Source organism: Sorex fumeus, unplaced genomic scaffold (assembly GCF_029834395.1).
Source record: "Sorex fumeus unplaced genomic scaffold, SorFum_2.1 ptg000055l, whole genome shotgun sequence".
Taxonomy (NCBI): Eukaryota; Metazoa; Chordata; class Mammalia; order Eulipotyphla; family Soricidae; genus Sorex; species Sorex fumeus.
The window spans coordinates 4,072,396-4,084,812 of record NW_026606112.1 but is presented as its reverse complement, the minus strand read 5'-3'; the positions used below and the strand labels follow the sequence as shown (position 1 = coordinate 4,084,812).

The window sequence follows — 12,417 nt, the reverse complement described above, 5'->3', positions numbered from 1 at the left end:
ATCTCTGAGCATCACCGGGTATGGCCCCAAAACAAAAAAAAGAAGAAAAAGACAGCGATGATGACTTGGAATAAATTAGCTTGCTTTTGTTTATTTTTGGGTTTGCTGGCCACATCTGGCAGTGCTGGGGACTAATCCTGCCTCTGTGCTCAGGATTGACCCTAGCAGTCCTTGGGGGACCGTATCCAGTGCTGGGGATTAGACCTGTGCCAGCTGAGTGCAAGGCACATTTCTTAACTTCCAGCACTATTTCTCTGGCCCCAGGGTTGAAATTTTTTAAAGCTGTTTCCTTTCCTTTTGATCATGTTTACTGCACTCTCCATTGTAGGAGGACAGGTTCACACCTGCTCAAATATGGGTCGCCCCATAACCCACCACCAGGGTACCCCCAGTCTTCCTTTGCTGGACCCTCTATCCCTCTTCCCCGTTTTCTCCCTCAGTTCTTCAGTTAGAATCCAAGGATTGGGTTCTGTTTTAAGACTTGTTTTTATAGCCAATTAGTGGTAGTACTTCTGTGTGACTCCAGGCCGTTATTTGACATTATTTAGTTACAGCAGAGACATGGAATTGAATTCTTATAACAGTAACTAATTTCAAGGGAGGTTGTCTGATTTGAATAGTTACTATGGGAACTGAATAAAATGTATAGCAAATTTCAGTCTTCTGTTTAAACAAGTCCCTCCGTAATTTCATTTGCTTACCAACTATCCCAGAGGAGAAGGGGCTCAGGAATGTGCCTGGGAATGTGCCCATTGCTTGAACCATGAACAGGCTGAGACTGTCTGGCAGGTGTGGTCCAGCTGCTTCCGTGAGCTGTGTGACCTTGGACTGTCCCCTGAGGGGAAACTTGGATGGAGCACCCTCATTCTGTTTGCCACTGAATGAGTGGGACCCGCAGCACTCAGCACCACAGAAATGTCTAGAAAACTTTGCAGTCATATAATTAATAAAATTTATGAAGGACAGACCTTCAGGCATTTAACTTCATGTTTAATCAAGTTGCATTGATTTCCCATAGGCTTAAACTATTTGGAGGGGGGCTGGAGCAATAGTACAGCGGTAGGGTGTTTGCCTTGCACCACGTGGCCAGCCCAGGTTTGATCCTCGGCATCTCATACAGCCCTCATAGCAACACCAGGAGTCATCCCGGGCCAGAAGTAATCCCCCAAAGCATCACCAGGTATGGCCCAAACAAACAAACAAAAAACCGTTGCGAGAGTAGAACTTTGCATCTCTTTGTAAGAAATAACCACCCAGGCTAGAGGAGGTAGTAAGTAGGTAGGGTGCTTGCCTTGCATGTCCTCGACCAGAGTTTGATATCCCTGGCACCCCATATGGTCCCCCAAGCACCGCCAGGAGCAATATGGAATGCAGAACACCTGAGCATTGTTGGGTTTCTCCCCTCCTCCCAAAAAAGAACTCACCACCAGCATTTCAAAGCCATCACACTGTCTAAAAGACCCTCTACCCATTTCCCTCCTCTCTCCCTCTGGTTGCCACTCTACAGTTCGGTCTTTTAAGATTGTTTCTCTCTTGCTAGTATATCTGCTTTGGTTGTTTATATGTGAGTGAAACCATCTGGTAACTGTCTTTTCCCATGCCTGATTTAGCTTCTGTTCACCCCGAGTTTCATCCACTCTTACTGTGTTGAGCGTGGCTGTGTTGTGTTGTTGGTTGGTTTGGTTTCTGGGCCACACCCAGCAGTGCTCAGGGATCACTCAGGCAATGCTCTGGGGACCATACTTGGTGCCAGATATGGAACCTGGGTTGGCCACGTGCAAAGCAAGCACCCTGCCTGTCGCACTGTTTCTTCAGCCCCTTGCATCCGTAAGAGCCAAGTAGTTGAGTATGTGCATGGACGCTCCTTCACCTGGGCAGCCATTGATGGGCATTTACGTGGATCCCGTGTTTTGACTACTGTGAATGTGAAGATTTAATTTGAAAGTTTAAATTTTGTTTTTTGATCTAGAAAACCTAGGAAAATAATTAAGATTTTTTTGTTGAAATTGTTTATGATGATTTATTATGTTCAACATTCCAACACCAATCCCACCACCATTACACCTTCCAAACTCAGAAAATAATAGAAATGTTTTGAAATACCAATTTCAGAATAAAGCAGTACATTTTTTTCCCCGTTCTTACATTCTTTTTTTTTTTATTATTAGTGAAACACCATGAGGTACAGTTGTAGATTTACAATTTTTTGTGCTTGGGTTTCGATCATACAATGATCAGATACCCATCCCTCCACCAGTGCCCATTTTCCACCACCATGGATAATATCCCCCCCATCCCCCCCTCCCACCCTGCCTCTGTGGCAGGGCATTCCCTTTTGTTCTCTCTCTCCTTTTGGGTGTTGTGGTCTGCAAAAGAGGCATTGAGTGGCAAACATGTTCAGTCCATAGTCTACTTTCGACATGCATCTCCCCTCCTGGGAGGATCCTCCAAACACCCTTTATTTGGTGCTCCCTTCTCTATCTGAGCTGCCCTTTCCCCTAGAATGCCGGGCTGGCCTCTAAGCTATGGAGTAATCCTCCTGGTGCTGATCTCAGCTATTCTTGGGTATTAATCTCATATTTTGTTACTTTATATCCCCCAGATGAATGCAATCTTTCTATATCTATCCCTCTCTTTCTGACTCATTTCGCTTAGCATGATACTTTCCATGTTGTACCACTTGTATGTAAATTTCATGACTTCATCTTTTCTAACAGCTACATAGTACTTCATTGTGTAGATGTACCAAAGTTTCTTTAACCAGTCATCTGTTCTTGGGCACTCAGGTTTCTTCCAGTTTCTGGCTATTATAAAGAGTGTAAAGCAGTACATTTTTGTAAAGCAGTTTACTTAAATTTTTCTCACTATGAATTATACTAGAAGGCATTGTTCTGAAATAGGTTAGCAGATAAGTAGTCAAAAGAAGGTATAACAGGGCAGAGGGTAGGAGAGATAGTACAGTGGTTTGAGTGTTTGCCTTGCATATAGCCAACCAGATTTGATCCCCAGCATCCCATATAGTTTCCTGAGCCCCACTAGAAGTAAACCCTGAGCACAGCTGAATGTGACCCCTACACACCAAAAAAATAGAATATATATATGTATATATATATATCTTTTCTTGTTGATGAAATGCAATTAAGACAGATTGTAAATATGATAGTACCTAATGTTAGTATTGTACTTTTGGACAATTAGAGATGTTGATTTTTTACTCTTTCTGCATCTCACCTAACATATAAGTATCTTCCCATATGTCTCTGTAATCTTTTTCTTCGAAATGCTTAATATTTCTTGAAGTTATGACCCCCTTGCAGACATTTGGACTAATTTACATTTTTTAACCACTATAAATAATAAGGAAAGGAACCTGCCCTTTTTTCCTCATAAATTATTATGGATTAAGCAAGTAGTAGGGTTAGCGCATCACTTTCATAGCTCTTGCTATGTGTTGCCGGGTGATTTGGGTGGGGGGGGAGAGGTTTGGGGGCTGGCCCTGGGCCCATGCTCAAGGGTCATTCTTAGTCACGCTCAAGGGGACCAGGGGATGCTAAGGATTGAAGTGAGGCCAGCTATGTGCAAGGCAGGTGACTCCATGCGCTGCCTTTCTGGCCTCCCAGTCATTTCATAATGTCAGTACACAGTTAAGTAGAACAGTTGCTCAGAGTCATTCTGGTACTGAGGTTTTCTTAAAATATGCTTCTGGAAATGATAATTAGTCATTTAAAACAGATTTATGTGGGCATCTTTAACAAATCACGATAAATTGAAGCAATTGAATTTAGTTAATTATTTACATGTGACTTTCCTTTTAGGAATTTCTGCTGAAAGGAATGTCAACCCAAGATATATTTTAGATCCACACCTAAGCTGAGTTACTACAGGCTCTGTGGGAAATAATAATTCTTATTTTAATATCAAAGAGTTATTGATGGTTCTCACCTCTGATTCTAATTGTAACAACCTTAACTCTTTTATTAGAATTCTGTGTGCTGAGACAGCATAGCACATTAGGAAATACGAGAAAAGCATTAAGAGAATGGATGTTAGTCTTTGCATTTCTGTTATAACTATGTAAACAATCCACATATTAAGACTTGTAACCTTGCATCCTAGAGAGTGAGATTGTTGAGTGGAATGGCCTAACAAAGGTCATTGCCTTGTATGTAAGATTAGTCTTATCTCCCTTTGCAGATTCTCAGAGGCTTGATCCTAGTATTTGGCCAGAACCAAGTCATCTGCAGTGAGCTCTGATGCACAGAAGGAATGTTACTTGTATTGTTTCTTACAGGAGCATTTCATGGAAGTCATTCGAAACCAGGAATTCGTGTTACTCCCAGCCAGTGAAATTGCCAAGCTCTTGGCCAGCGATGACATGAATATCCCTAATGAAGAGACGATATTGAATGCCCTTCTGACTTGGGTTCGTCATGACTTGGAACAGAGGCGGAAAGATCTCAGTAAACTTTTGGCTTACATTAGGCTACCTCTTCTTGCGCCACAGGTAAACCCTTTTTGATGATACAAAGTCAGTGTCCTCTTGCAGTGGCAAACAGGTGTTTCATACTAACACTGTTGCCTAAATATGGTCTCTCTTATTTGACCAATAAGGTGATTTCACACTGATTTTCTGTGTGTGGGGGAAAGCAAGTGAGCTGAGGAATTCCCTGAACACTGGGTTTGCAGCACACTAGGTCTGGTTCCCTGAACTGCATCAATTAAATTTTGCAGCACACTAGGTCTGGTTCCCTGAACTGCATCAATTAAATAAAATTACTGGTTTGGGTTAGTACTTTGATTTGACTCAACTATTAACTTACCCTGTGATTCAAAGAGAATTGGCAGACTACTACTAATAAAGGGAGAACTAGAATTGGGAACTAGAAAATTTAGATGAATTCATTAGCCATGTTTTTATGAAATACTTGCTCATGCAGGATTCTGGAGATTTGTCAGTGTAAAATACAGAATTATAGTTTGCACTGTGATATTTTAGAGCTCTGTCCGTTGGCGTGTTTGCATTCCTTAGTTTCTGCATTTTTCCTGTAGCAATAACTTCCTCTTTGGCTATTTCAAGATGATTGTGATGATCAGGAACATTCTCGATGAGGTGCTAGAATGATAGTATAGGGATTAAGGCACTTGCTTTGCACGAGGCTGACGCCAATCGATCCCTGGCACCCCAGCACTGCCAGGAGTGATGCCTAAGCACAGAACCAGGAGCTCCTCCCCTCCACCCAAAAGAAAAGTGCTCTCTGAAACAATATTTGCTCTAAATAATAATAATATTTATTATAATTCTATTTTTACAGCGTGAATGGTGATAATTTGGGGAGAACCAAATTTTGTGGTGCTTGGGGGCTACTCCTGTCTCGGTGCTTGGGGATTGCTCCCAGTGATACTCAAGACCTCATGGTACTGGGGATTGAATCCAGGCTTTCTTGTATACCGAGCAGGTGTCCAGCCTCAAGCCTTGGTCATATGTTAATCTGTTAGAGTATTACCACATTGTTTATAGAATAGTTTTTAAGGAAAGTATGGAAGTCTGGGGAGCTGACTCAAAGGAGTGAAGTTGATGCTTTGCAGGTAGGAGACCTAGATTGGACCCCCAGCACCTCCAGTTGCCCTGGGTGCAGCACCCAGAGCAACTCTCCCCCACCCAAGTACTGCAGCAGGAGTAGCTTTTTAGCATGCTGAGAGCCGTTAGCCAGAAAGAGAGGGACAGAGAGAAAACGTCGCTCACATGTGGAATATAAAGAAATGCAGTTTGGGAATAACAAATGGCCAGAGACAACAAAACCTGAGAATTGTGCCACAAAACTGAGCTAACCAAGGGCAGTTGGGAAGGGATCCCGAGGAAAGTGGCAGAGGGGGTGGAGTTGGAACACGGGGTGCACGAAACCCTGTCGTTGCTCACTGACAGTATCGTAAGGCTCGGTGCCTCACCACACACAGCAGCAGTCCCTGAGCACTGCTCATGATTAAAAAGAGTACAAAGCAGTTTTATTGCCCCTTGCAATGCCGTGTCTCGGCTGGTGGAGTGGGCACATACACCCCAGCCGTCCCAGCTCTGGTTGTGACACCAGATCCCACCTATTGAGCACGAGGTACTGGATCTAATACTTGGACTCGATTTAAGTTTGCATCGCCAAGATCTTGCCCCACTTTGGGGCATGTCCCACATCACCCACGGGAGTGGTAAGTGCTGCTCTGGAATCCCTCTGTTGCTTCAAGGATCAGACTGCTCAGCTGAGCCAGGGCCTCTATCAAGGAAACACCAATATTTGCGGCAGTCTCCCCAGAGCTGCCTGAGTAACTGGAGAGCTTTGCCAGAGGGGCCCAGGGGGATGGAGAGGGTACAGTGGGTAAGGCACTTGTCTTCACACAGCCCATCCAGGTTTGATTCCCAGCACCCCGCATGGTACCCAGAGCCCCGCCAGGAGTGATCCCTGTGCGCAGAGCCAGGAATAAACCCTGAGCACTGCTGGGTGTGGACCCAAAACAAAATAACCACAAAAAATAAAAAATTAAGCATGGAATTTTTTATTTTTTTTTAAATAATTAAAAAAAGATACAAGGACTGGTGTGTGTGTGTGAGAGAGAGAGAGAGAGAGAGAGAGAGAGAGAGAGAGAAGAGAACACCCAGAGATTCTGGTTCTATTCCCAGAATTATGCTTATAGCCCCCAAGCCCTGCAAGGAATGACCTCTGAGCACTGCTAGGTGTGGCCCAAAGCCCCAACCCTGTCCCAGGAAAAAAAAATTCCAGGATCAAGAAGGAAATAGCACAGTGGGTAGGGCGTTTGCCTTGGTAGGGCATTTGCCTTGCATGTGGCCGACCCAGCTTCGATTCCTCCACCCCCTCGGAGAGCCCGGCAAGCTACCGAGAGTATCCCACCTGGCAAGCTCCCCACGTATTCAATATGCCAAAAACACTAACAACAAATCTCACAATTTGTTGTGAGACGTTACTGGTGCCCACTGGAGCAAATGGATGAACAAAGGGAGCATAGTGATACAGTGTTACTAAAACCTGTAAGATCAACCAAAGCCCGCCAAATTAGGTCAGTGGTTTGCAGAGTAGAAGTGCAGGAGGGGTCTGGGGGTGGGGGGTAGTGGTGGCCTAGAAAATGGTGTTTCTCAAAGCCCTCAGGTGAATGGGGGGGGGGCGGCAGGGGGGGAATGCTGGGGCTCAAGGAGTGGGAGTGAAGCCGGGTTGCCTCAGAGTGTTTACACAGCTCCTCCACTCCTCTGAGCAGTAGTTTGCTTTTCTATGAAAAAGACGTCATCAGAATATTGTGAGTTTATACCAGAGGGGGAGTCTGCAGAATTAGAATGAGCAGTGCTAGCTTTAGAATAGACGGGGCTCGTTAGGGATTGGGTGGGTCTGCCCTGGTGCTCGATGCAGGCTTTGATGTACAAGCTGGGGGCGAGAAGCCATACTCACACCTGAGATGCGGGGAACGCTTGCCTCTGTGGAAAGATAGCAGCCGTCTGTTTAGAAGAGAGCCAGTAGGAGAGCTATTAAAACCATCTGATGCTTCCCAAACGACAGGTGGATTTAGACCGAAAAATTAGCGTTAGGCCCAGTTACCTAGAGAATTCAGGATATGTGAAGTAGTGTCTTTCTCAAGGAGAATTTACCCTCCTCTGTTTATCTGGAACATTCTGCTCAGCTAGGTAAAAGAGACTCAGTTCACACAGTAATTTTGTGATAGTGTCTCTCACAGTTGGGTAAGATGGAGGCAACAACACATGAGATTGTAATCCTTTACCACATGAGCGCTTTGATGTACCTGTCCCTCTTTTTTCTTTAACTCCGTGTCATCCAGAAGATACGTTTTTGTGTTCTTCCTGTTTCACTTGGTTTCGGCATGAGATTGGGCCACATTCCCGCACAAGACAGAACATTATATGCCGCTGAGCCTTTATTCTACTTTGTGCCTTTATGCTACCTTTGAAAGCACCCAGACTTTATTTTAAAATCCCGTATTTTCAAAATATGGATGGACACACTAGGACATAAGTGCAAAACAATTTCGACACCTGCATTTGGTTTGGAGGCCACTCCCAACATGCTTAGGGGTTACTCCAGGCTCTGCATTCAGGATTACTCCTAGTTGGCTTGGGGGTTCACAGGGAGTGCCAGGGATCGAATTTGGGTTGGCTGCGTGCAAAGCAAGCACCTTTCGCACTATACTATCACTCCAGATTGTTTTTTAGGACCATACCCCATAAGTCTCAGGGCTTACTTCTACCTCTGTGCTTAGCTATTACTCCTGGCAGGGGTCAGGGGACCATAAGTGGCTCTGGGAATCGCACTTAGGTCAGCTGCACACAGGGTAAATGCTTTACCCATGTCCCACCCTGATACCTCTAATTCTTAATGTTTTCAAGGGTTACCTTGTATGGTTAATGTCTTGGTCTTCACTAGTCTGTTCTCAGTCTTACTTTCTACTAAAAGTCAGAATTATAGGTTAGTCTGTACTTCCCCTTAGCATTCTTATACTTTAGTAAGGTTTTAATATTTAAAAATTTTGAAGGGCAAGAGCAGTAGTACGGTGGGTAGGGTGCTTGCCTTGCATGCAGCCAACCTGGGTTTGATCCTTGGCACCCCATTTGGTCCTCTGAGAGCATACCTGGAGTGATCCCAGTGCAGAGCCAGGAGCAAGTCTGGTGTGTGTAGTATTGGGTAGAACAGTTCTAAAGACTAGTTGTAGTATACATATGTGAAAAAAGAGAAAACGTCGAGGGGGTTAAAGATGTAGTACATGGACATTTCACATACAGGAGGCCTGAGGTTTGTTCTCTAGCACCACCGGGCAAAAGAGAGAAATTACAAATGGAAAATTTAAAAAAAAATTCAATGTTTTCATTTTCATACTTTGTTGTTATTTTATAGCAGAGAAGACATGTAATGCTCACCTACAATTCAGAGTATGTATATTTTATGGCGTACTCTCTGTCCCTTTGTTTTGGGGACACAGCCGGCAGTGATTAGTGGTCCTTTCTGCAGAACTGGGGCCTGGGGAACCTGACGTGATCCAGCAATCGAACCCTGCCTCCTGCAGTGGAAGCGTACTTCCCAGCCCCGCATCAAGTTCCTTTCCAGCCTTTTCTCTGGCCCTTTGAATAATCTTTCCAACACTATCTGGTATCATATCCTTGATGCTAATACTTGGATTAATAACTTCATTTTTATTTTATTTTATCTCTCCTTAAATACAGTTAATCCCATTATTCATAAATTATGGAAACTGTCAGTATGTTTGGAATGGATTTTTAACATTTTATTTGCTATTACATTTCCCCAAACATTCCTTTTTTATGTAATTTTCTCATTTATTATTATTTAGAAAGTACTAAAACAATTACATATGATACAAATAGTATAAACATTGGTTAAATGAGCCTACTCAGTGGATACCCATTAATGATTTCTGTCACAAGTATGACTTTACTTTGTGCACATAAATAGAATATTGAATAATTAATAATTCCAGTATAGTCCTGAAGCTTATGTCATTTTTTTTGTCTTTAGCATGCTGTTCTTGATTTCTAAATGCCACAGACCTTTTCACAATGACGATTCTTAGAGACTTTTTTCTTCTTTTCCATTATCAGAAAACATAAGCATATTCTCCACATTACTACTCATTTGGGAAACATAAAGAAAGCCATATTTTCACCCACTTCAGTGGCTAAAATAAAAGGAGACATTGTCACAGTTGTTGGTGAGGACGTGGAGAAACAGGCGCCCTCCTGGGCACGGCTGCCGGAGTGTCAGATGGTGTGACCCCTTCTTTAGGCAGCGGTTGGACTGTCACTTACAAGTTCAGCGTAACTCACCCAAGAGCAGTGAAAACCTGTATCGCGTAAAGACATTTGAATGCTTTTAGCAGCCTTATTCGTAGTAGCCCCAAACTGGAAGCAGCCTAAGTGAAAATACGGCCTGCCGTAGAACATAAATATTACTCGACAGAGAAAAGGAACAAAGAACCAGCGGGAGCTGAGCATGCTCGGTGAGAGCTGAGACCAGGAAGCCACAGACTGGCGGACTTAGCTGACAGCTGTAGGAAAGGAAATGGAAAGGGACAGGCCAGTCTCGGGACAGCTGAAAGCAGCCGGGAGGAGCAGAGAACAGGGCGCTTGGGATCTGGTCAGGGGAATGATATGTTCAAAACTTGTCCTTGGTGTTCCTTGGTAAATTTTCTAGAATGCACTTTGTTCTTGAAATGGATGAATTACATGATCTGAAAGCTTTGCCAATAAAGTTCTAAAGAAACCCGATTAAATTCAGCCGTATATCAAAAGCATACTAGTGCTGTGACCACAGAGGTTTAGTTCCCTGGGAAACAGAAATCATTTTGGTCTCTGATCTGTTGAGGTCAATTATTACAAGGTAAGTCATCAGTAGCTTATAGCAGCCTTATGCATAGGAGAAAGATGCTGTACTATCATGTCCATGTCACTGTCACTGTCATCCCACTATTCATCGATTTACTTGAGCAGGCACCAGTAACATCTCCATTCGTCCCAGCCCTGCGCTTTTAGCAGCTTCTCCGTACTCATGGCCATAGATAGAGAAAAGGAGTTTGGAAGGAACCCACTGACTTTTCCTCAGAGCTCCCAAGAGGGACTGGGCGTTGAGAATTAAGGATAGAGACAGAGTGATCTCTCTGACACGCGGCGCCTAACGATACACAGAGAGACAGCAGCAAAGACCCAAAGGCAACACAGCGGTGAACTGATCCACACACAGTTGAGTTGGGGGCCAAGTGAGGAGGACAGTGGGTGAGAGGGAGACAGGTCCCTGGTGATGGATGCCTTGTTGGAATAATATTCCAAAGAAACATATGTATTGTAAGCCAAAAATAAATAAAATCTTAAAAAATAATGTTGGACTGGGATGGTGGCTCAGTGGTAGGTGATTGCTTTGTGCTGTGACCCCGTGTTTCCTCCCCAGCACCATGAACAGCAGCGGCAAAACAAACAACTAAATGAAAATAAGCAAAAAAGAAAATAGCGTAAATAGAATAAAAGTAAAGTACTAAACACCATAGCAACTCTTCTCCTGAATAGCAAAATACTAAAACACCCTATCATTTCAAACCAGAAAATAGGGCTCCCACCCAAGTAATTTAGCATTGCTTGGGGGCTGGGGGTGGGGTGTTGGCAATTGCAATAGTAAAATAAAAGCAGAATCACTGCTATATACAGTAGGGAAAAGATGTCAGCTTCCCCTGCCTGCCGAGTATGCTGATTGCATATATCTCAGTGAGAGTTCAGTAAGAGAATGTGTAAAATAGTAGGTTGCAGTAAAAATATGCAGTGATCTCCTTCAACAAAACGTAGGTAAAATAAAGCTAGTGATTCCTAGTAGCAAAAGAAGAAGATGTGTAGGAATAGAAAGGTATGATGCCTATGGCAAGAAGGCTATATAATCTACAGAAAAGTTTCTCAAATGCAGAGTGTTGAGATATATTGTAAATTCTGGGCCTGGGGAGACAGGTCTGAGGGCTGGAGCACAGGCTGTGTAGGGCGTCGACTCCATCCCTAGCACCACGTGGTCTCCCAACTGCCAACAGGTTGCCCCGCCCACCAAGAAAAAATGATACTTGTTCCTATATTTATCAATTTAATGCAGATTCTGTTGTGATTTCAGAAGAATCCATAGATGGTGAGGGAAAATTAGATAAGTTTTTCTTAATTTCCGTGGAAATTAAGGCTCAAAGTTATGAAACAGACTATGAAACCTTGAAAATGAACAGTGACAGTAGACTTCAGAGTATGCTATAAAGACACTATGAAATGTAGTATTAGAACAGAAAGAAAAATAGACCTGTGAAATGGAAATAAAGAGTCAGGAAACAGTGCCAGAGATATCGTACAGCAGGTAGGGTGCTTGCCTTGCATGCACCTGGCCCAGGTTCAATTTCTGGCATCCCCTATGATCTCCTGAGCACTGCCAGTAGTAATTCCTGAGTGCAGTGGATCCAGGAGTAACCTTTGAGAATTTTGGGTGTCACCTCAAAACAAACAAAAAGAATCAGAATACAGGAACTGGAAAGAAAGCAGGAGCAGATGAGGTGCCTGCCACGCACGCGCTGACCCTGGTTTGACCCCTGCTCCATACAGGGTCCCCTGAGCCCTTCCAAACGTGATCCCTGAATGCAGAATCAGGAGTTAGCTCTGAGCATTGCTGGGTGTGGCCCCAAAACAAATATCAAAACATACATTATACATTTTGAAATCTATGTAAAATGCAGTATGTGACCAGGAGTATAGGTGGTTACCAAATAAATGCTGGTGTGCAGCTATCTGGAAGAAAATTTAAATATTCCTAATTCTATACTCTGGATTAAAAAAAACTAATTTCACATAGACCCATAGCCTAAATGAAGGAGACAAAGCAACAA

At 43.5% G+C, this 12,417-nt stretch overlaps 1 protein-coding gene across 4 annotated transcripts in view; it reads left to right on the top strand.

Annotated features, from left to right (window-relative positions):
* KLHL5 (kelch like family member 5) overlaps positions 1-12,417 on the top strand; it is a 78,299-nt gene that overhangs the window by 41,752 nt on the left and 24,130 nt on the right. For all 4 annotated transcript variants that reach the window (XM_056125618.1, XM_056125620.1, XM_056125619.1 and 1 more), the window contains exon 5: positions 4,292-4,504. In XM_056125618.1, the coding sequence (XP_055981593.1) occupies positions 4,292-4,504 (213 nt within the window). The remainder of the gene's footprint in view (positions 1-4,291; positions 4,505-12,417) is intronic.